The sequence below is a fragment of the Thermobia domestica genome, unplaced genomic scaffold, assembly GCF_964235325.1.
Source record: "Thermobia domestica unplaced genomic scaffold, izTheDome1.hap1.1 HAP1_SCAFFOLD_93, whole genome shotgun sequence".
In the NCBI taxonomy this organism is placed as follows: Eukaryota; Metazoa; Arthropoda; class Insecta; order Zygentoma; family Lepismatidae; genus Thermobia; species Thermobia domestica.
Genome location: NW_027655886.1, coordinates 592,126 through 617,581, shown reverse-complemented (window position 1 = coordinate 617,581; position 25,456 = coordinate 592,126). Strand labels below are relative to the sequence as shown.

Genomic DNA, 25,456 nt, shown 5'->3' with positions numbered 1-25,456 from the left:
TATTATAAATTTATGAAATCAGACATTCCTGTAAGCAAGGTTTATAGGACAGGAGTTTACATGTACTTTGCAGATCAAAATTCTCCTTTACCCCTGCACTCCACAACTGTATTGGTCATCATAGCGTGACCCTTCACAATTATTTTGGCGCCCATGAGTTAAGGGCCGAAGTACACTGGTCAGCCACATTCACAGTTATTTTGTTGCCTAACGGTACGGCTTATCTTTCACAAACTATGCCTTTTCTCATATTATCTCTAACGATTAGAATTACGAGCTTTCATTACTCAAAGGTACACGCTCTGTGTGCATTTCATAAAAGTAAATTTATCGCTATATATTTTGTTCCCAAAGAATTTTTTTTTAAAGGTATGTTTAGTGTTATACAAAGTGTTAAGTGCCAAACTTGGGGGAGGAACGATGGAATGCCCGCCTATCCTCTAGAAATGACGCCTCTACTTGCACAAATTACTAAAGAATTAGTTTCTAGGATGAACATTTTTCTATATTGCTTTCTGTTCCAAGAGTAAACATTAAGCTGTGTTGTATTAGGGTTTAGCGTTCCTTTTAACACCAAGGTTATATATAACCGAGACATACTGTTTAACGTGGAATCCAAACCACATGAGTTCCCACCAAGGATTGAACATGGATAACCTACGCCGGAGTAAACGTTAGAGACAAGAGAAGGGGCTATGATTTTGTTTAATATGTTCTAATGCACTCTTTACATAGCTGTTAAATATATTTATAAATTTATTGCATTTCATATCAGTAAAATACAGATTCTTTATTTACATAAAAAAAACTTGCCTAGCCAGGATTCGAAACCATGTTAAAAATAAACATTAGTACACGAATCCATTACGTTATCCACTAGACCAAGAGCGCTTGGCTATTAGTTTTTTCGGTTTGTTTCTGTTATTGTTCTGTTGACGTGTACCTTTCATAGGGTTTAGTTGAGTTGATTTTGAGTTTAACGTCCCGTTCAGCAGCGAGGCTATATGAGACGTGGACCTACTGATTAACGTGAAATCCGAACCACATGAGCTCCCGCCGGGAACCGAACCCGGGCCTCCCATGCCAAAGACGCGTACGCTAACCGCTTAGCCACGGAGGAGCTCTCCACAGGGTTCAATCTCGTATCATATAGTAAGCAAGTTTTTACTTTCATCATATTTTCTTTTGTCATATTTTATGATTTTTTTTTTTTTTTTTTTTTTTTTTCACGAGACCTGAATATTTACTTGAAGGCAACGTCCAGATGGTTTATTTCTATTAGAGAATATACACACTGCTCCGTAACAGAACGGAAGGAGAACAGATTTCTCTTCTGAAGAGATCCGAGAGGCGTAAGGATCTAGGTTTAACTTTTTGGACTTGGTCTCTGAAAGGTAATCCCACTTTTCGTGACGAAAAGTGTACAGTCCGCAGCAACAAACCTGCAACATGAGCATGTAAGTTTATTGTCAAACTACGCATAACAGCCCAGGGAATCAACATAACGTCTAAGTAGCACAAAGCACGCCAGGAGAAATCTCGGCGTCGTCCCCTCCACACTTATTTTGGAGCAAAAGACTTCGTCGTTTCACAATAAACTTACATGCTCATGTTGCAGGTTTTTTGCCGCGAACTGTACAATGCACTAGTATACAAGGACAACAATGAAATATTGTTTAACCCTTGTAGTACCAAGATGGGGTCAATTTGACCCCAGCGAGACAACATGTATTTTTTATTGCATTAAAAAAATATATCCTGAATGGTCTTCTAGGAATGTTTCTATAAGAGTTTCTTGAATAATTTTGTACACTTTTGTACAAGTATCGTAGAGTCTAATTTGTCTTTTTATTTACAGAAACGGAAAATGGGGTCAAAATGACCCTATCTTGGTCAATCATGGAATAAAGTTTTCAACCATATTCCGAGCAAGGAGGGAAGAAAAAAGTTTTCTCATTCCGCCAAATGTAGATGGCGCTTAGGGCATGGCATTTTCGTGCAAGCGAGTTTTGGCGCCAACCTCACTTTGTTAGTTTCTCTTATGTGGTATATTTTCCTCTTTACAATAAATGTTCATTGCTTGTATTGTAACAATAGAATATCATTTGATCTCCTTGCTGGTCTTAGGGTCACAAAAACCTATGGGGTCAAATTGACCCCATCTTAGACATTTACGTAAAATTTATATCTTGGTACTCCAAGGGTTAATATAACGGAAACTGTTATTTGAGGAAATTGTGAAAGCCTAGTTGCACTATTCCTTTACATTTACACTATTTGCAATAATAATAATCTTATTACATTGAGCTACTATTATGATGATGTTTAGACGCAATATATGTAATAGAAAAAGAACGAGGCAATTTTGAATGAAAATATATAAATAAAAACGTACACTACAACTTAACAGGTCAGCCGCAATGTTGGGTCCCTCAGACCAAATACTTCGAAGAAAAAAACAATGAATTTACTTGATAACACTACACGATCTCTCTACTCTCTCATCTTTCAGTTTACATTAACATATCATCTTTTGCTAGTAATTTCTATTTCTGAGTAATATTTCGTTGACTTTTTATTGCTTTTAGATCATGTACCCCCTTTTTTTAATCTGTTTTAGTAAATATATTTGAATTTTTTCAATGCAGTTGTTTTACATCCGTGAAAAACAGCTGGTACTTGCGTGTTGAAGAAATAAGATAAATATTAGAAAGAACTAGATGACGCACCTTGTAAAGACGGCAAAAATGTAGATACTGATTTGTATATTGATTTATTATGATAACGATAATAAGGCACAAATATTAGGCGATTATTGCAGTAATGAAACTAAATGAAATTAATACATTTTAGGTAGCAGCATACGAATAAAATGAAGGAAAGAGATAAGAAATATAGGTAATCATGTTCAGTCTAATAATATACTGGTCAGTATCACAGGTAAATATATATATATATAAGAAAAATATCGTTTCTCCGATCAGCAGTACTACCATAGCATTTGCCTTCTAAATTCTGTTTTCAGCCTGTTCGAAAACACAACGGAATATTACAGGAATAAAATACAGAATCTTGCTAGAAATTTTGTTAAGGTAGGAGAAAATTGTAGTTTTAGCTTTCTTGAGTGATCATTCATGTCGCATTACCTTATTATTGTTCTGTATCCCCAAATATGGAATGTCCCAAGAAAGTATTTTGGTGGATTTTTAATAATCATTGCTCAAGTAACTCCCTGATACAAGCCATGTGTAACGTTAAGAAGTTGTTTGCAGTAAGTCCACTGTTTCTCCTTCTTGTCAATACTTCTCCATGAGTAAGAAATTTTTATCAGTTTTTACTCATTTCTTTAAACAGGAAAAGTTACCGTTCCGGTTTCCCAAATTCTCTTCATGCTAGATTAACTCTTCTTTTGAAACTGACGAACAAAGGGGACTCGAAGAAAACCAATTTTGATAAATCAATCTCATTCTTTCAATATTGGGCAATTTGATGGGAACTAAGTCAGTCACGAAGGTAAATGACGCTTTCAATCTGAGTAATCGTAAGTTTTCAGAATCACTTCTTTTAACCCCTAAAGTTACTCTCACAAACGATCTCCAGGCATCAGCCAAAGATGAATAAATCGTTTACTTAGGAAGAATTTCCTCTTTAATTTACCATTTTCTGGTTAAATCTATGAACTCTACGAAATTAAGATTCTCCCGCATTTTATATAAGGATGAGCTATGCGCTTATAACCTATGGCGATTTCAGATGATGATATTTGAATACTACACATAATAGATATAATTGTTGTCATAGTTAGGAAATATATACTTAAAAATGAGTATCTTCGTTCCATAGTTAGTAGGGCTAATATGCCAAAGGGTCTACCAGATTTATCATCATCACTGATAAGAGCTTTTTCGGCTTTTATCACTAAAGGGTTAATTTAACAATTTCGAATGGAATGACCCTTAAAACCTAAGAAAAAATTTGGCTACAGATATAAAGCAAACAATGAGTTCACATAGCCTTAAACGATTATCCTTAGTATCCAAGAACTATCTGCAAATCTGAATAGTAACGAGGTTTCGATTTCAATCCATTTCCCCGCTTGCATTTGTGTGTGTGTTTGTGTCTAAAGTTTATTCCAACTGATCCATTTTCACCAGTGGCGGATCTAGCTCCCCCCCCCCCCGTTTTTTGAGGTTTAATCTATTTATAGATTTTTGAAAGTTTATAGTAAACTCATGATATACCTATCGTAGTCTGGAAGCAGATTCTTGGAAAAATGTTCCTGAAATCGCAGATGAGTTATGCATACAAGTATATCATTGTCTTTCCATGGCTCCGTGCAGTTGGTAAAGTGAAAAAGTTGGACTCATGAGTGCCACATGAATTTGGTACCAGCCAACAAGAACCCCTTGGAAAATTTCTTGTATTGGTTTAGAACTACAAATGAAAATGAATCTTATGACAACGGTCAATGACAATAGTTGGATCATGACCAAAGTCTAGAACAGCCTCCTAAACACTCCCCCCCCCATCCCCCCACACAGAAGGTTTTGTTGGTATAGTGGTTTTTGGTAGGAAAGTGATCTATCATATTTTTCTCAGACGAGGTAAAACCATTACCGCAGATAATTACGGTGCTGAACTCCATAAAACACACGCAAACTTGTCCGCAAGCATCCACCATTGTTTAATAGACAGTATTCCATGTTATACAACTGCTCGCCGACATGTCGCGCAACGAACGGTGTTGGCTCTTCATGAATTGCAATATAAAACCCTAGGTGGTTGAGGACGTCTTCGCATCCCCCTTCCCCCCACCCCCCAAAAAAAGCGTGTATCCGCCAACACGATGAAATGAAATGAAATTTTTGAGTTTTACGTCCCACGATTATGCCGGCTAGGCTAAAGGAGACGGTGAAAATGAGAAATGAATGAAATTGTGGAATGAAGAAAGTGGGAGGAAACGGGAGAACCCCGAGAAAACCCACGCACACTGTGTTTGTCCACCATAAAGTACACTTGGCGGAAGCAGGGTTTGAACCCAGGACCCCATGCACCAGAGGTGATGCCAACACAATATTTGCTGTTTTCATCGCTCACAGTATTACTACAATCTCTAGAGTACTATCCTCCTCTTCTGATACGCTCCCAATACGTGAAATTTTCTCATTATAAACTACAAAAACGCAAGGGAAATTTTATTGAACTACTTTTGTTTCGTGTTCATGATATATGTAGACATATTCAAAATAATTTGAACATCAATCTTCCTTATGAAAAATTTGATCTGTACCAGACATTTTTTTTAAAGCATGAAATGTCTCAAAATGAACAATATACATATACGTCTTTAATATTCGCTGGAACTTTGCGACTATTATATGAATTTATTCCGTCAATAAAAACTTTTCTTTCCATAAATGAAATAAACACCACGTAAATTATTTTTATTACCGACATCGCTTCCTTAGTTAATCTACTTTGACCTCACACTGGCTTCAACATCTATGCTATCTCTGTGGATGCTAATGATTAATTAACAATCGTAAGGAACAGTAAATAAAATAACACGTTGGCAATTGAAGTGGATGGTAAAACTGAGCATACATCTTTGTGAAATTGTCCGAGCATACTGAGTTTATCAGAAGGCGAATAAACAAAAAGTACTGATTTAACAAGTACTGCTAAGTATAACATATTTCCTTGCAATCAGCATAAGGTATCGAAAGAGATAAGGATACAGAACTTTTTAAAGTAAAATGGGTGAGAATGACTACAGACTTGTTTTCACCATTCCACGATGTAAATAAAATAATGTGTAAGTATCGTAATCCCCTTCTGTGGCTTGTACTTGAGCAGTTTGAAGAAATATTATCCAAGCTTTGCCGGTGTCTCAGTAAACGAATTAAACTATCATTCATCTAGGACAACATGAAAATCCATGTACTCAAGTTCTTTTTTTCTGCTTTAGATATTTCTGCACATGGTTGCGTAATACCTTTAAATCTATGCAAATACAGATTAACGGTTTTTTTCCAATCCAAGAATGCTCCTTCACCGATTTAGTCTCATAACTTCCAACCTTCCATCGACACTAATGCATAAAACTCAAACTCATACAAAAAGTGGTAGGATAGTTTTCTCTTTTTTCATGGAATTAGTAATAAATGAAAATCCACAGTTAAGACTGTTAATGAAAATGTCATTTTATTAATGAAAGTGCAATGAGTTTTTTTTTCTTCATGAAATCAATATGACTTATGATCGCAGACATATTCATTGTAACATAACTGTGTAAACAGTTTTTTTTTTTTCGGTTCCAAACATTCACAGAAAATAGAGCTTATCATTGGTTCTTTGGGAAACCTACGGAGGGTGGGGGGAAGATGACGCCTGTCAAAGTATCACGTCACACTAAAATGAGGTAACACATAGCTATAACTTGTACTGATTCTTTTTTCCCTCTCTCTCCCTTTTCTCTACCAAATCATACAGGTCATTTAACATTTCCTCCTCAAACTTTTTTTTTCTTTAGCTTGAACTTTTAGTCACATATATATCTATATATACACATTTTCTGAAAAAAACAAAATTACTTTTGAAATTTACTTTGCTACGAATAACTCAACCAATTCCTTCTCAAATTTATTAAGGAATAGAAAAACAAACTACGACAATCCCCTTCTGCAGCTTACTCTATCCTCAAACCATTGCTTTATCTAGAACTAACGTAGGTGGGAAACTAAAAAAAATTATTAATAATAATAATAATGATAATAATACAAGATACACTTATCACAGAACACATATGGCATGGGGACAGTTCTTTACATACATTAATTAACCTCCAGCAAATTACTGTTCCATAATTTTACTCAACTGATTCATATGCTTTTAGCTTCAGAAATTAAAATCTTAAAATGTGTCCCAATCCCCTGAAGTTTCTACCAATCTGGGACACACACAAAAAATATATGAAACTTTGACGTTTACCAGAAATAAGTACAATTTTTGGTAATAAGTTTAAATATTACACTATATGAGAAAAGGAGAATTTTTGTTTTATTTTACATGTCATGAGAATATTCAATTTCCAATTTGTTTTCCTGAAATACAGTATTCAGATAACTGAATTAAATATTACAAAATTGAAACTACTTTTATCAATGTCATGGCTATTGATAACCATCTTTATTATTTTTTTTACGTTGGATCACATATTTAATTATTTAACCAATTTGCACGAGAGAACAAAAAAGTTAACAGATGTACGCGTCCCAAAAGAATTTTGTCATGATATATCAGGGACATTTTGGTAAGGCATTATAACATAAACATTTTTACATGAATAGAATTTAACAGAGAATGACCTTCCTTTTTCTCTTCCTATTAAAAAAAATCGACCAAGAATTTGAAGAGGAACACTTTTATGGTTGGAGATCAGACACCAAACACTGGGTATATAACATTGTTTCCTTTAAGAGATGGGGAGAAAATTTTAATCTTTTGTTTTTAAAAAAATGGAATAAATACTGCTGTCCTCAACTGGCAGCTATACTCGCAAGATTTTCTTTTCTTTTTAGTCACCAGAAAATGACTGCCACATAATCTTGTATCAGTTACATTTTTAAAAAAATGAGATACCATGTTTATCTTCTGACTTCTTTGAGGATAAGGAAAGAAATTTTGAAATGGCCATTATATCACTGTCTTCTGACCATTCAACTTTCTCTGGAGACTCATAGGAAATGATCTTCACTTCATGTATATATATATATTTTTGTTATCTCTTATCCATGAACGAACACACACAATTGAAACACGTACACTCAAGAAAAAAAATATATACGTTAAATCTGTTATGTGGTTCTTCCACTAATACATTTGAACACATTATTACCACCCTACTAGTGGCATTAAATTATTTGGTCGCACAAGTTGCCCTCTGTCACGCACATAGGACAAGATTTCTTCTTATCTTTTCTTTGAAAGAAAACTTTCAACAGTCCAACAAGCAGCTGTTCCGAAGCTTTGGAAGCCGCAAACACCTACAGAAGCTAGAGAACAGGAATCATGAGACGTGTCCTGCTTGCCCTCCGTTTAGCTGCTTTCAGCTCTGTTTCACGCGTTTCCGAGGGGGTCCGATCGGGGGGATCTGCTGAGTAGCTAGAGCTCTGAAGGCTTCCGCTATGAGATGTGGATGTGAATGAATCATCGACTTCCACCCTGCAGTATCCATCACATCCGTTGCATGTCTGAAAATAAAAATAACATTGCGATATATTCATATATTACAAGCGAACTTAAATGAAACACTGCTTACTTAATATACATGATTATACCTATAGTACATAACTACGAATGAACGTAATTCAACCGATATTTAATCAACTACATTCAATCAAATTACAAAATATTTATAATTATATTCTTTTTTCTGAGTTTCTCTGGAAGTATTATTTATCATATTGATCTGCCCTGATACCTCATAAACTCAAATCTACATGGTGTTACTAAACTGAACTGCCTAGTTTCGATTTTAGATCTAACACATCAGCAATTTCATTATAGACAATGAATTACATTAATTTTGAAGTCGGAAAATAACTTTTCCCCCATGGAATAAAGAGAAGTTTGCATTTGCAATGTAGAGGTGATAATGTACCAAGCACATGAGGAAAGAAGTTCAATACGTGAAGAAGACGAGAAACAAAATGCTGATCAAACATTCTATGACGAAGATCAATGTCGAGTATGAACGAGCCATCAGAGAAGTTTGAAGTGAAGAGTAACTGAAAACAAGGAAGAATGACGACTCCCATAATTAGCTAACGACGTTAACGAAAGTATATTTACAAGAGTAAAAAAAAAACAAGGAAATAAATATGTAAGAACGAAAGAAATGAAATAAAATCTTTACGTCCCACCGTTATGCCGGTTAGGCTCAAGGAGACTGTAATAATGAGAAATGAATGAAATGAAGAAAGTGGGAGGAAACGGGAGAACCCCGAGAAAACCTACGCACATGGTGGTTGTCCATCACAAAGTTCACTTTGCGCGAGCTGGGATCGAACCAAGGACCCCATGCACCAGAGGTGAACGCTCTACCACTGGCCATCGCGGCCCTAAAGAACGAAAGAATATTTATCTATCTTATACTTTCTACACATGAAAAGGTTAGAAAAATGGCCACAAGAAGAACATACACGATCCAATGTAATACAAAACATGTGGAAAGAAGAGAAATAAAAAGTGATAAGGTTCAGGATAAAGAATAATGGAATAATATATGTCGCTAGAAAGGACTCGTTCGTTCACATCTAGACCGAGCAGGATACTGTAATCGGAAATTAACCATATACACAATTGGAACGTAAGATTTCAATGACGGGCCATCATAAAGAATAAATTACTTACACCTGCTTCCGTATATAGTATATACACAAAAGTTATAAGGTGACTTTCGCTGAATGTTACATCAGATAAGTAGGGAAAGGAGGAAAACACAGAGCAACTAACAGAAATATTATTATAAAGTGTCCAGGTGGTTCATTAATAGAGATAATGTTTGAAACACATATCGGTACAACTCTCTAGCTTAGGAAACTTTGCTATGCTTAGGAGCTATAGCAGAGGAAATATCTATTGGAATTTTGAACTTTCGACCTCAAGTGACAAATTAATTTTCCGAAAATTAAAACGTATACCCTTGACTTTGCAGTATGTTGCTCAGCAGCAATAAGGTCAGTGCACCCAACCTAAACAGAACACTGCCTTTACCGTAAAACTGTCCTACATTTCACCATAACTGCGAATGTCAATCCTCCTGCATCAAGTACAATTATTTTCGAACTTTACAAGAACTCCTACATTAATACAACACATTAACCCGAAATTTGATTGCAATGTAGCTATTGATTCAACCCAGTCAACTCAGCGGTGATCTTAGCAGATCAGTTGGACTTTTAGATTCATGTTTTCGCATAAATTTTACAATAACTTGAAACCTTAAGCTTGCGTGCATTAAAAATCCAATTCGGGTTATGATACCTGTTTACACTTATACTTGACACAGAACTATAGGTTTCTATACAAAATTGAATGAGATTTTCAACTCTTTCTAAAACAAATAAAACAAAATTAATTTCATGTGTTCAGGTTCTGAGTTAAACAATCTGTTTAATTATATGTCCACTTGATTTAGTCAGGTCGTATAAAACTGTGATGCATTAAAGGTTACACTTTCCTATGTCCTTGTCCTATTCCACACTAATAATAATAAATAATAATAATAAATAATAATAATAATAATAATAATAATATCAAGGCTATTCGTAAAAGAATACAGCATATTTACAGTATAACTGGAAAATGAAGATTTATACTTGAAATTGTACACCTAAGTATTTTAGCAACCACAAAATCCTGTATTTAAAAATTACAACACTTTCAAGTTCCTCATTGTTAAGTAGTAGATCTGTTTAAGTCGTTACGATACATGATTTACTGACGTGCTCATCCACAAGAACCTTCGTGCAAACAATATTCTGAGATACAGCATTTTGTAATAGTAATTCATCAATATTATATATATTGTAATTTTATTCTTTTCTTACATTATATAACTTATTTATTGCTATGATATTATTTTCATATTTTTTATATTTGACTTTTTTTTTCAGAAAGATAAACAGTAAATTCTGAACAGTTAGTTATAAAAGGAAAACTTCTAATAATTTTCCAGGAGGTAATGTACCTAAAATGGAAACCACATTTCCTCGCTGAACTGCTATGCTGATATGTTATATCAGAAAAATAGTAGCCCGCTTGTAAGCAGTAAGGTGTGCAATACGTTGGCCTACTTCTTTGATGAAATTGAGCCCTTCGAGGCCCCAAACGCCGCTCGATTCAATGGCTACGGGCACGAACATGTATCTATCGAGCAGATCTTTATATATATAAGAATATGTTGTAAAATTCAAACTACCTCAAATTCACCAATGTTATATACATTAGTGGTTACTCTTGCAGACAAACTTAGAGATCTCTTGCCCCAAACACTATTCATTCTCCCCTACACAACCCTCGGTTAATCTTAGACAGCACGTGCACTCTCATTCTTTTTAATGTTGCCGTACTTCCGTAACACTTGTATAGACTCTATCGAAATTCAGAATTTTTTAAAAAGCAATGAATGGAAGATAAAAGAAAGGGACAACAGAGGGATGTGACAACGTTAAGTTTTAGGTAACAGGGGTTATAAATTTCTAACAAATGTCGCCAAGAACAGCAGGGAGAGTTTTAAGGACTTTCCAGATTCCAGGAAAAAAGTAACTCGAATCACGTCTGCTAGAATAAATCTACATATAATCATGTTTCTGCTTTTTTTTACATGCATTTACTTATATTTTATTGAAAAATGCAGCAGTGTACAATCCTTCATTTTGTAATTTTTTTTTCAACTTCGATAATATACCGTATTTACTCGCGTAATTTTCGCACTTTTTTAGACGAAAAAAGTTGTTTTGAAACAAGGGTGCGTAAATTATGCGGGGGGAAAAATTACGAGCTTGTAACTGAAGTGGGATGAGGAAAAGATAAGACGCGCGAAACAAGCTCCTTAGCACAGCAGACGAGGGGTGGGGAAAGTGGAGGGGGTGAGTACGGAAGTACTTGTTTTGTTGACAGGGCTCAATGGAATGCAACAATGGCTTTTCTGCGTTCCCAATTGTTCATTAGCTACCGTAATTGATCCCTGGAAAAATGCTGTTTCACAAAAAGTTTCCACTTGCGCAAATTACGCAAGGAAAATAAAATATACAGAAAATGCCCTTCAAAATTGGGATGCGAAAATTACGCGCGTATTTACGGTACTCCGTTTTCATATATAATAACGTAAATTAATCTATCATAAATTACATTAAGTCTATTTCAGGAGTTTTTAAAAATTAGGCTTATAATAAAATTATTATTGAAGAATAATAAGAAAATTCAACTTTCAAAAAATTATAATCAAGTTTACAAACAAAGATGACTTACGTATTGATGAAGTCTATCGCCTGTGCTTTGAGTTGGTCTGCACTATGGAGATCTGCTAAAATTAAAATATCGGCAGCGTTCTCTATTGACAAGTTCGAACACAAGGCTTCTTCGCACATGACTTTTAGCCTTTCAAGAGCATACTGGAAAACAAAATATATACAATATATATATACATATATGTATGTTACAGAAGTAAGTTGGCTAAAATCGACATGTTAAAGATTATATTTTTACACTAATTCTGTACGAAAAGAATATTTCTCATCTTAATACTTTGAAAACAAAATATATTTTGTAGACGATATTTCAGTTGACTAGGCTTTTATCTGGGCAGACAACTTTATCCAACTGTACAACAAATTAAGACATACATAAGATGTAACAGTTTTCTATTTAATTTTACTCTAAAACAAACTGACCAGATGAAAGTTAAACTCTGGCAAATTGAAATATCGTACACAAAAGTAATATATATGTACTTATAATATACGAATATGTATTTAGAAAGCATGTACTTATAATATACGAATATGTATTTAGAAAGCATGTAAGTATGCAAAAGCTAGGCAGAAAGAAATTATCGTAGGCTTATTAACATTGTAAATCTTTTTTTCTTAATTTATCCATTACCGTATATTTTTCTGAAATTCAAAAGTAATTGATCTTTAAAAGTATATATGTTTTTTCACACCTAATATTTTATTGAATAATTAGTGCGTTCATCTGTAAGATAATGCTATTTTATACAGGGACGTAGTATTTATTTAGGCTATAAGGATAAGCCTATACATTTATTTATACAATAGCCTGAAATGTTGTTTTTGGACATTGATACAATTAATTTTATTAAAATGGACTTATTTTATAATGCGCTGTTTATACATCACGGAGAAATAATAGATTTAAGCTTTTGCAAGAACGCATTGTAGGCTATGAGCCGCTAGCTTTCCGCCTTTCTCATGTAATCTTGAGAATGGGGCGGTGACAATCGCTTTCCCGTCACCCTCAGCAGACAAAAACCATCAGCAATACACATATTCAACATGATGCAACGAAAGTGGACGAGTGCTGACGAAAGGTTAGCCTTTCGGGTGTTCGGAGAAACAAAAGCGACAGGACGCGGAGTTGTAAGAAAGTATACAACAGAGAGATTATGAAAAATTCAGGAGCTCCCATTCAGTAACAAGCTCTAACAAAGAAAGAAAGTAAAAAATAAATAAATAAATAAATAAATAAATAAAATACAATAAAATAAAATACAAATCTTATGATTAGTACTAATACATCAAGGACCTTAATGCGTACCGGTTTGCGTTATCGCAGCGTAAAATTTGCATTTTAGTTGGCGATAATTGACATAGCAGTTAGCCTATTTACTTATTTATTTATTTTGCGTTCAGGAGACCACAGTATTGTACATTTGTACATGCAGTATAGAACATGTCAAATCATATTAAGTTCTATATAATAAACAACTACAATAGTTTCTTATACATCATATTAGTCTTCCAACATGATACATATTAATACATAGATATACCACACCTTATCCATTCATCTACCTAGTTTTATTCATAGTGCATTTTTTTTTTTTTTTTTGTACACATTATGCTATCTTCGTTTAGTAAACATGTATTGAATATATTTAATTATAATAATATGTAAATAAGGATAACTACTCATGTAATAATAAAATAAATATCTTCCTATTGATTCATACAAGTTTCTAGCTTGAGCATTTTCATAAAATTCCGAGACAGTATAAAAGCAGTGTTCTTGTAGGTACTTTGTTAGTCTTTGTTTAAAAAAGTGATCAGATTTTGAGTTTCTTATGTTGATGGGTAAGCTGTTATAAATTTGTATTCCTGTATATTTTGGACCTTTTTGGTAAAGTGATATATTATGAATGGGAATTGCAAGATCGCTTTTGTTTCAAGTATTGTCTGTATGAATGTCACTGTTGTATTTAAGAGACGGTTTAAGGCATTTTCTTATAAAGATTGCCGTTCCCCGTATATAAAGACAAAGCAGCGGGAGAATTTTAAGCTCTCGGAATATTTTTTTTTTTTTTTTTTTTGCATGATACTCTTGATTTGTACCTTTAATTGTTCTCAGTACCCTTTTTTGAATTTTAAAAATTCAAATTGTAATTGCTTGTTGAACTTTTTGCGTTGCGACCTTTAACCTTTGCGAAGATCGATACTGAATGAGGCCTCAGATGAGGTATAGTTCCTTTTTTTCTACTTTCAATTTAAAAATAGCTTTTTCTGTAAAAGCATAAATTGAGTGAGAGCTGCTGCACTACTGTTATTCATTAGTATGCTGATATGTGTTGTTGTGGGTGAAGTGCTAAAGTTTAATATGTGATTTGGGGAATTTTAAAATTAAGATAGCCCTATATCCGTTTTTATTTGTTTCTTTGAAACAATAATACAGTGTGTGTGTGATATGCGAGTATCGTATATGTAAAGAAACCACATATGTATGGGAAATAAGAAGCAGAACCACACTTATACTTTTTCTTGCATTGTATGAAAAATATATTTCATGAATTAGCATTTTTTCTTTTTTTTATCAAGCATTGCAGCCAGGTCCGTAGTCAGAACACTAAGACGTGATCGTTTAAATAGGGTGGGATTTTTTTTTTTTTTTTTTTTTTTTTTTTTTTTTAAGGGGGCAACTAGAATTCACTTTACACTCATATATACATACAACAAACAATTGCAAGTTTAATGGGACTTGGCCCCTCTTAGCCACCCTCTAGCTACGAATCTAATTTTAGCCTACCCATTTCAAAACTTCACGCCACGTTACTGATTTTATAGTACACTTTACATACACACAAAATGATAGTGCATTTCTCAAAAGACAACTTCTGTATAACCTATTCAGGTTGAAAGTTACAGTGCATCACCCAGGTTAACAGCAAGTGTAGTTCTCTCTCTCATACGTAATGGCTATTACAGCTCTCTGTTAGAGACTACAAAAAGTCTAACCTGATCATCACTGGTAAAGGGTTAAAATTCCTTAAATCATCTTTAGTAATTATATATATATATATATATATATATATATATATATATATATATATATATATATATATATATATATATAACTACATCATGTCTACAGTACAGTGTGTCCCATAAAGGGGTTTACTCTGTTTGAATGTTAATAACAGAGAACGCATTCATGTTAACCTGATCAAACTGTTATTATTTGGTGCTCTCATGACTAGTGTATGTAGCCACTCATTTGTTTTTGTTTCCTTTCCCATTTACTTGTTTTGTTTTCCTTTCATTTTCAGTTCAGTTGCGATAAGTAATTGAAAAGATGGCTAAAAACCTTTGTTTTAAGCAACGAAACGGAATTTTATAAAGTGTTTATAGAAATAAGAGAACTGAAAGGAGTGCAGATGATGACGTCGAGCGGAATTTGATACCGTACCACTGTCATGTGTAACAGTTACGAAATTACCAGAAAGTTTGAGAGGGAAGGAACTGTTTGTAATCTGAAGAAGGGATGGTGTGGCAGGAAAAAAAATCAGTAGCGGACAAAAGAGAAGTGCAAGCAATGTTACAAACTTTCACGATCCATTCAGAAGTCCATATGGCACGCTTCGCGTGAATCATGCGTAAGCAAATTAAGCGCTCACCGCATTTTAAAGACAGTAAAGTAGTAATCCTACATTCCCAGATTGCTTCATGCAATCAATGAGGACGACCCACATAGGCGCCTCCAATTTTGTGAATGGATTTACGATAATGAACAGTTGACTGATTTCATTATTTGGTATAATGGGGCGACTTTTAAATTGAATGCAACCATTAATAGCTACAAATGTGCGTGCTGAGCAAGAGATAATCCCCATGTTGTGGGAGAACGAACTGTTAATCATCCTGGGTTATCGATGGTGTGGTCTGTCTATCAGAGGACTTGCCGGGTCATTTTAAAAGAACAGTGACAGGTACAGAACACCTTATCATTTTTCAGGAACAAAAAAAAAAAAAAAAAAAAAAAAAAAAATGTGTCAGCTGTTCATCAACTGTAGTTAAATGAAGATTTTTAAGGAGACGGGGCACCGACACATTACTATCGTGACGTCGGCAATTCCTGGACGAAACATTTGTTGAGAAATGGACAGGCCAACAACGAAGTGTTGAGTATCCACCCAGATCTCCCGATCTAAGCCGTTAGACTTCTTTCTGTGGGGGGGGGGGAACTTTGAAGAACAAGATCTACGCCACAAAACCAAGTACGACGGATGTTATGAGAGACGCGATTGAGACTGCCTGCGAATCAATTCCAATGGGAACCATATCACATGTTTGTCAGTCTGTTTCACAGCGTTGCCGTCGATATGTTAGTGCTAATGGAGGACATTTTGAACATATTCCATATTAGGAAATCACCAATAAGGTTTTGAACATCTTTGTGACTTAAAAAAAAATATATATATATTGTTTATTTTGGTTCGAGATTAAAGTTCAAAATGTATAAAAGCCTTGGTGGGACACCATGTAGCTTCAGTTACTCTTAACTTACTAATTACAATCACAATTCATAGCTACAAACCCGTCATGATACATTCAACAACATTTAATCATCTTCTATTAATCAAAATATCTGGCGCTAAAGATCCAGTTATTACTAGCTAATCTAAATTATCTTACAACTTAAATACAGTTTTCAAAAATTTATAGGATTGGCACTTTGTTTCGCACAAAGAACATTACATCTTAACCTACCAATTAATTTCAGAATATTTCAAAACAGAGAATTTTTAAAAATGTAAAATCCTGATTTGCTCGGAGTTACGGTTTGTTGTTCCCAAGTTATTTCCTATGTAGCCTCAATGTGTATTCACTGATTCTAGCTGTACTGTTTTCCTGAAGAAGGGAAAACATCGGTGTAATAGTTTCTGTAGCTGGTCAGTGATTTCTCAACGTTCTTTGGGAGAGACGATGAGGTTAATGACATTTAATCTGTTGATTGTAAGTTCTGATTTTCTAACTATTACTGGAAAATATGGAACATCAACCCAGTTCAGGGAGGCAATATTTAGTTGTATTTGTATGTTATTGGTTATTATTAGTTTTGTTTCAGAATATCATTTCTCCAAGAAGTAATTTTGTATGAAATAAGAGTATCATTCTTGGATCTGCACGACATAAATTAAACACAACAGTTGGAAACAGTTTCCACAAGTGGTAAACTCAATAGTTAAATATCTAGCATGAACTTCCAAAAAGAGGACGACCTGGATTCTAATTTTTAATGTTTTAAAAATTTTCACTTCTCTCCGAAATCCTTCAAAAACTTCATCCTATCCTAATGACTAAGGCTAATGATTTTAAGTCGAAACACTTAAGAAATTACATTTACTCAGAGACAGAAGATATAATGAAACATGAGTGCTATTATTTAAGCGTGTGTCTTTTTTCTCTTTTCTCGTCTAACACTGCTCACATTCTGTTTCGTGTTTTTGAATGCATAGACTAGATTTTGAGGAATATTACACTGTACGGAATTTTAATATTTTAGATGTTAAGAACTCTTCTTGGATTTATTTTGTACATTTGAAATGATTTAACAGGTAGTAAAAAATCTCAATTTTATAAAACAAGCGCTTACATGACCACAATTCGTCTAAAAACAAATATTCTTAGAAACTTTGGAATCATACGAAAACTTTCGTCACTTTATAGTTTCATTTCACAACACTCTTGCTTAAAATTACCAACATCCACTATAGACATTGTGAACATACTAATGTTTCATGTCCAGTTCTTTCGTTTTCCGAAAATTTACCTTATCAGCTGCTGCTAACAAATCGTCCGCCATCTTCTCCAAGTTGGCAGCTTTCCCTGTATAAATAAATCGAAGCATTTCTCTCAATACTTCGTGGTCTACATCCGTAATTTCAACCCTATTTTGTTTTCTCTCTTCCATTTCGTGTTCAAACATCGCCGCAAATACGGGGCTTCGTGCTGCAAAGACAATAAAAATGTTTAAGAACTAGTCACCACAGCGGAAAAAAATCACCTATACATATATCCAGGGCCGTATTTGTATATTGTGCGCCCCAGTGCTCTAAATAATTTGCCGCCCCCGCACAAAACTCCCCCCCACCCCCACCCAAAAAAAGACGACCAATATTAGAGTTGAAATCATAGTTTTTGGGGTCGCTGAGATGAATAATGACAGTTTTAATCCAATTCAACTTAAAGGCCATACTCTACTTCTCAGGGAGGAGCGAGGTTTTAAAAGTAATCGAAAACGGCAAATATTAGTTTGAATTCATAGTTTTCGTGGAGACCTTTATTTTGATGTTTTCAGCATATTCTGTAAAGCACCCTTAATTTGAGCCGTGTACTTTTATTATTTTTGAGGGGAGGGCTAAAAGAAGAGAATCTTAGTTTCTTTGCTAGTATCTCGAAAACTATCGATTTTTAGTGGGAAATAGAAGAGAAAAATGTACTTTAAAAACTTCTACATGAAAGAGGTCCTTCGACTTTTTTCGTATAATTAATCGTTCCAAACATATAGACTGCATTGTGTCTGAATAAAAATATCGCACGCCACTATCTTATATATAAAAATGAATGTTTATTTGCTTCTTTGTTTGTCCAGAATGCAAATTCAAGCTATTTGCATTGTATACTTTTAAGTAACTTTAACGAAGAGACCATAGTTTGCAAGTGACTGTAAGCTATTTAAGTTTTTTTTTGATGCGTAACCTAAAGAGAAGAAGGGGATTCAAATATATATATAACTAAGGACCCGTAGTACCGAGGGAATTGGGAAGGATGTAAGAAATGAAAGTCCTCATTGAGTTTTCAAAGTTGCCCCATCCCACTCTCAGGGGGCGGCAGCGGGCTAATTTCATCAGAGTAATTTTCCCATTCTAAAAATATTAATTTTTTACTTCGACTTTTTCCGATCAATGCTATTTTTCCAGATATTTTGGAGCCTCAAGTTAAAAACCTCCCCTATTCAGACATAATTAAGTCTGCATCTTTGAAACGATTAACTCTACAAAAATCTATAATCCTGTTTTGCGTAGAATTTTATACATTACAATTTTCCTCAACTATTTTCTTTATATATATATATATATATATATATATATATATATATATATATATATATATATATATATATATATACAGGGTGGTTCAGTAATGTTGGACAGCCCTGAATAAATCGGAAACCAGAAGAGATATTAGCAAGAATTTGGTGGATCCAGATACTTGTGGAAGGGGGACGTCTTTTGAGGTACAACACAATGTTACCAGGTCAACAGTGTTGCCAGCTCAGTACAAAGTTGTATTTTTTTAAATGAAACATGTAGAAGTTTATGCCATCAAAAGAATTAGTACAGAATGTGAATACCAACAAGCGAAAGCGCATTTGTCAGTGTTGCCAAATAAGGAAGTTATAAAGCTTCAAAGAACAAGAAATTAAAGTGTCCGTAGGGCAAAACTAGCAAAAAGGCAAGAAAAATAATACTACGTAATGAAAAAGAGTAACAGAAAGAGTAAACCAAAGAACGCACAGCATCCAGTGGGTAACAGGGTTGCCAAAGCAAAGGGGGAAAAAATTGAAAATTTTGCAGTTGCTATAGGAGGAAAAGTGCCCATATGACATAATGCTGGAAACACCATAGAAAGTCTATGTAAGAGTCAGGAATCCTAATCGCGTTTGTTCGAAAGCGATATCTCTAACCGTTTTCGAGATACACCAAAGGTGTGCGGGGTTTGCAACACTGCATAATTGATTTGACGATTAGACCCGTGTAGTTCATACATTTTGTTGGGCGTATCATTTTCATTACTCGTTCCTGTAGTTTGGAGGGCGAGGGAATTATTATGCAGTGTTGCAAACTCCGCACAGCTTTGGTGTATCTCGGAAACGGTTAGAGATATTGCTTTCGAACAAACGCTATTAGGATTCCTGACTCTTACATAGACTTTCTATGGTGTTTCCAGCATTATGTCATATGGGCACTTTTCCTCCTATAGCAACTGCAAAATTTTCAATTTTTTCCCCCTTTGCTGTGGCAACCCTGTTACTCACTGGATGCTGTGCGTTCTTTGGTTTACTCTTTCGGTTACTTCTCTTCATTCCGTAGTATTATTTTTCTTGCCTTTTTGCTAGTTTTGCTCTACGGACACTTTAATTTCTTGATCTTTGAAGCTTTATAACTTCCTTATTTGGCAACACTGACAGGTGCGGTTTCGCTTGTTGGTATTCACCCATTCTGTACTAATTCTTTTGATGGCATAAACTTCTATATGTTCCATTTAAAAAAATACAACTTTGTACTGAGCTGGCAACACTGTTGACCTGGTAACATTGTGTGGTACCTCAAAGGACGTCCCCCTTCTACAAGTATCTGGATCCACCAAATTCTTGCTAATATCTCTTCTGGTTTCCGATTTATTCAGGGCTGTCCAACATTACTGAACCACCCTGTATATATATATATATATATATAATAAAAAAATTAATAAAAATTAGAACACTTCTTCCTTTTCCCTCTAAAATAACAAACCCACGGTTCAAAAGAAGGTTTTCGCGGTATGCTGAGGATATCAAAATAAAAGTCTTCACAAAATCCAGCTTGTTCGGAATTTCTTCGAGGTTTTGCCCAATTTTTCTGGGCTGTAAATAAACAAATATTATAATAAAAAATGACTTTTGTTTAAGACCAGTGCTTTTATAAAACGTACTAGAAAGTGGAAAATATTTTTGGTTCGGTAAATCAGTGTTGTTGCCTTATTAAGAGAATATTAGGAAAAGTGCACTAAAAAGGAGGAAATACTTCGTTGGAAGAGTAAAGCGAAGAATTGAGACTAACTTTAGGTAAAAGCATATTAGGGTAGTGATTCGATCTAGCCAAATGCTTCCTTAGTCTTAGACTCATTTCTTCATTGGGCGGCTAAAATGTTAAATATGACTCTCATAAACAGTTCCAAATTTCTGAAACAAACAATTTTTTTTTTTTACGGATTTCCAGTCTTTTTTGAAACGCCTAACCTCTTCAAATAACCGCTGTTAAGATGCTCTGATACTACGTTTCTAATAGGAACAAGCCAATCTTGCTTTGATAATTCCTTTTACGAATTACAATACTGTAAAAACTATACGTATCAAATAGCTTTTATATAAATTTATTCAAAGTTTACTAATACCTTGCAGCATGGTGTGCAGAAAATTAATTATTGCGTTAACTCTTATACTTCTGTGATTTACAGGATGCTTAAGGTTGTGTTCTAAACATAGTACATGATATATAAATAGATGAGCTATATGGCTGGGTGAAACATAACTACATCATACCTGCGAGTATAGCTTTGTGAGCTTGGAACTCCCTCCCACTGACTGATAACGTGACGTCACTAAATTTCTGGTTCTCAAACAAAGCGCCCAGGTCATCCGATAATCGACACTCTGGCACTTTGAATTGTATGGCATTCGACTGACCTGAGATATTCACACTGTCAGCAACTACACTAACCTGAAAAAGTATATATAAAAAAAAATAAATAAATAAGTTAACAATGATATTTATTTTGTAAGCACTTCTTAATAAAAAGTTGTTCGCAGCGTAGTAGATGTGTTAGGTACAGTACATACAGATACTTGTGAATTTAACAGAAACACCTGAAAGATGTGCAACTTACCAGACTAATATGGCGTTGAATCACCTTTCGCCATCAGGAAAGTTCTGATGCGACGTGGAATGCAGTCACAGAGATCGTGAATGGTAGCAAGTGGAATATTACACTACTCTGCGTGCAGTTCTGTGGGATATAATGGAGGTGGAAATTTGCGTCGGATTCGTGATTCCAAACGGACTATAGATCTTCAATCAAGTCCACGAATTGGGTGACCAGGGGAAGTTTTCAATGTTCTGAAGCCCGATGTTCCTCAAACCGCGACACAACAGCTCCAGATGCGCGAATGGATGCATCATCATCCTGGAATATGGCGTAACTACCCGGAAGTAACATCTAAAGAATAGAATGCGCAATGTTCCCTAAAATGGCGACACAGTTACTGGCAGTGAGGTGACCAGCAAGCATCAGCACAGAACTCACTAAACCAGTCCGAACACAGAATCGCCTCCATTTTTTGAGGTTGGGTGCAAACACTGAGGATCATATGCTTCTTTGAGCATCCGGCATACACAAACACGGCAGTGAAAAATATATAGTGAACAGTGACTCATATACAACCATATCACACTTGTTTCTAGTTATCAATGGTCCATCCGTGCTGCATAAGTGTGGCATCATTGGCGTCGTGCTGATATGGTCTTTTATTAGTGATTTCGCCTATGCAACCCGACACCGATCTCCATGTAACTCGCGGCGGATTATAGTTATCGACACAAGCTGTGGGAGGTGCTGTTAGAAATACTTCATTACTTGAATCGCCGTCGCACGGTTCTGAGTAACAATCAGCTTTAATGTTCGGCGGAACATGTCACTGAGAGTGTTTCTACCGACCACTTTTCTTCTTCGCCGATGTGATTTTGTCGCGAATTTCGTAGGCCGTATGTGAGCACAATTCACGGTCTCCTAATAGTTAGTTAGATCCGAAATCCACAAAAGGGGGAAGACTTTATGAACATAAATAAAGAGAACGTTCAAATATTGTTGAACTTTCGAACATAATTTACCTCCCTAGCTCCTTAAACTACGCATTTTTGATACATATTTGGAGCAAGTTTTTACGTTTTATTGGCTGGATATTTGACTAGGATGAAATATCAAGTTAAATTATAAGGCTCGTCCTCTCTGATAACTCTATCATCACAATACAAAAAGCTTTCTTCAGTCATTTATTCGTCTATGACGACTTTCGTGGTAAAGAAGGTGGTATATCAATTACAACACATTATACATAAAAGTAAACAAGTCTAAAATATTGAAAGACACATTACCTAGTTAATTTCTTTAAATTTTATTATTACTATATTAATTCAAATGTAAAGAGAAAAAGTGACTGCACCGGGTCTCGAACTCGGGACCTCCGGCATACCGTGCCGATGCGTTATCAACTACGCTACCCAGTCCGCTTCCCAGAACAGCCACTCTCACTCTTGCAGTCGGTGCTCTCATCTCGGACCTCTATTGTGATTGGACAACCCTGTGTCCATATACCGAGCACCTTATGACGGTTGTGATTTCACACTATACTATATACTAATGAAAGGAAGAAACAACCGATTTTTTATATTACACACCAAATCCTCTATAGAGGCGTATTCTAACGTTAAGAGGAAAAAGTGACTGACTGGACCGAGACTTGAAACCGGGACCTCTGGCATACCGTGCCGATGTAATTCATTCAATTATTTAAAGTGCAAGTACCTTGCAGTACTTTCAAGCACTGTTACAGGTGACTATCTCGTGAACTTAAACCGAATTCTAATTTAGTTCTCACTTTTTATTGCACTTGAAACAGAATTATTCGTACGAACAAATATAATATCGAATTTAAGTTTTGTCATTTACCCTAGTTTTCAATACTATGTAAAAATAGCGCGTATTTGTATAAGGAGTTTTTTGTTTTGTTTGTTTGTTTGTTTCTTTTTTAAAATTACCTATTGTATTGCAATGCTCAGCTAAAAGTTAATTTCAGCACCTATATACTCGTACAATTCTTATCATATTTTTTTTTTTTTTTTTTAATCGCTCTTATATTTGAGTTTCTCCTACTATATCTCTCTACCTAATTAGTACATTCTTCTACTAGAAGACATAAGGTACGGATATTTATCTCCAATTTAATGACCTTCCTGATAACTAAAAGCTTGAAATTCTTTCTATATTTATTTAAAGAAAGGGATTGAGGTATGTTTATTCGAATTGGAAAATATATTATCGTAACACAACAAAGGTACGTACTCAATACTTATAATTTTTTTCTATCTTTCTGTATGTTTGGTTCAGCAGTATTCATAGACAACGAATCTCCACGGATTTTTAAAATCAACGGTTATGACGTACATCAATTGAACAATATTCAAAAACTCTTGTTTGACTTGACGGACATATTTTCTTCAGAAGCTATGGTATTTTCTGCTCTTGTAGTCCGGAGAGGTTGAATGTTCTTACGCCCGTACCCTCCTATGTCAATTTCTTTATTAAAAATAGTAAGAAACTGAACAAAATTCAAGAAGTGAAAAAGAGTGAGAGGACCGAAAATGAGAACCGAGTCTTCGGCTTATCGTGTCAATGCCCTAACCAGTACGCTACTCCGTTCGTCTCTTGACCATTGAGCCAGTGCATCTTTCAAGAACATGGTGTAAGAGAAAATTGATTGTTTCCTCCATTTCTCGAAATATTTTATAACAGTTTAGGTAATGTAAACTGAAAACAGCAAAATAGCCATAATTTTTCTTTTATCACACCGTAGATAGAGCCTTTCTATTTTAATTGTGTCCCTTCTGGCGCTGCTCCCGTACCTCCCTCGATAGAGGAGGGACAAGTTGCTGTGGCCGAGATCTTTCAATTGTTGGATGTGAAAGCGTTGCCACAATGAATTATTTCACGGACTTCGCTATGTTCTGTCTTGTTACCTATTCTAAGTAGCCTACATTCTGCACTCGGCAAGACCAAACAACTGAATGACAAATTGGCAACACAGCTGAGGTCATTCACTTCTTTTCCTTAAGCAAAGGGAGGGTTTCCTCCGTCAGAAGTTGGCGGGATTGGGACCGAGGTATGTTTCGCATATTTTCCGTGGGCACGCCTGAAATAGACAGGCTCTAGCTATTGAAGTTATACAACACATTTACAAGTATGTATATATATATATATATATATATATATATATATATATATATAATTTTCAATTAGAATATCCACAATACACATACACCAACTTACCTCACAAAATATCGTTAACTTATCATCAGGCAATAATCCATTGGCTTCATCTAATAGAAAATCCCTACGTATAAACTTCTTGAAGCCCCAGTCTTTGCCCTGAACAAACCTGTACGCTCTCTGACTCTCTGAAATAATACAATTGATTAATACAGTAACAAATAAGAGACAGCTTCTACATATTCTCTAAAATACGTAATGCATTCACTTGATTCGGTATTCACATATGATGTTCAAAACTCTACTCCTTAAATTTTACAAGCCTTATGTAAAGAATACAAAATTTAAATGTATGTTTTCTTCGTATCCTATAATTGCATTATAAGACGAAATAAACAGAATCTCGCCTTGGCATAAATTTCGATGTACTACCAAAAGTCATATTTAAAATTAAATATCAGAAATAAGTATAAATCACTCACACATTGACTTAAGATGTCTTACAGAACACTGGCGATATAAACTTCAACTATTTTAGTTTTTTCTCCCTTTCTGGTTAACCAATAATAACA

At 34.8% G+C, this 25,456-nt stretch overlaps 1 protein-coding gene across 4 annotated transcripts in view; it reads right to left on the bottom strand.

Annotated features, from left to right (window-relative positions):
• Positions 1 to 6,178: 6,178 nt before the first annotated feature.
• rdx (BTB/POZ and MATH domain-containing protein rdx) overlaps positions 6,179 to 25,456 on the bottom strand; it is a 574,233-nt gene continuing 554,955 nt past the window's right edge. For all 4 annotated transcript variants that reach the window (XM_081747187.1, XM_081747190.1, XM_081747189.1 and 1 more), the window contains 5 exons: positions 24,945 to 25,072; positions 21,385 to 21,562; positions 17,851 to 18,029; positions 12,037 to 12,179; positions 6,179 to 8,252 (listed from right to left, as the gene is read on the bottom strand). In XM_081747187.1, coding sequence (XP_081603313.1) covers positions 8,108 to 8,252; positions 12,037 to 12,179; positions 17,851 to 18,029; positions 21,385 to 21,562; positions 24,945 to 25,072 — 773 coding nt within the window. In that variant the 3' untranslated portion in view covers positions 6,179 to 8,107. The remainder of the gene's footprint in view (positions 8,253 to 12,036; positions 12,180 to 17,850; positions 18,030 to 21,384; positions 21,563 to 24,944; positions 25,073 to 25,456) is intronic.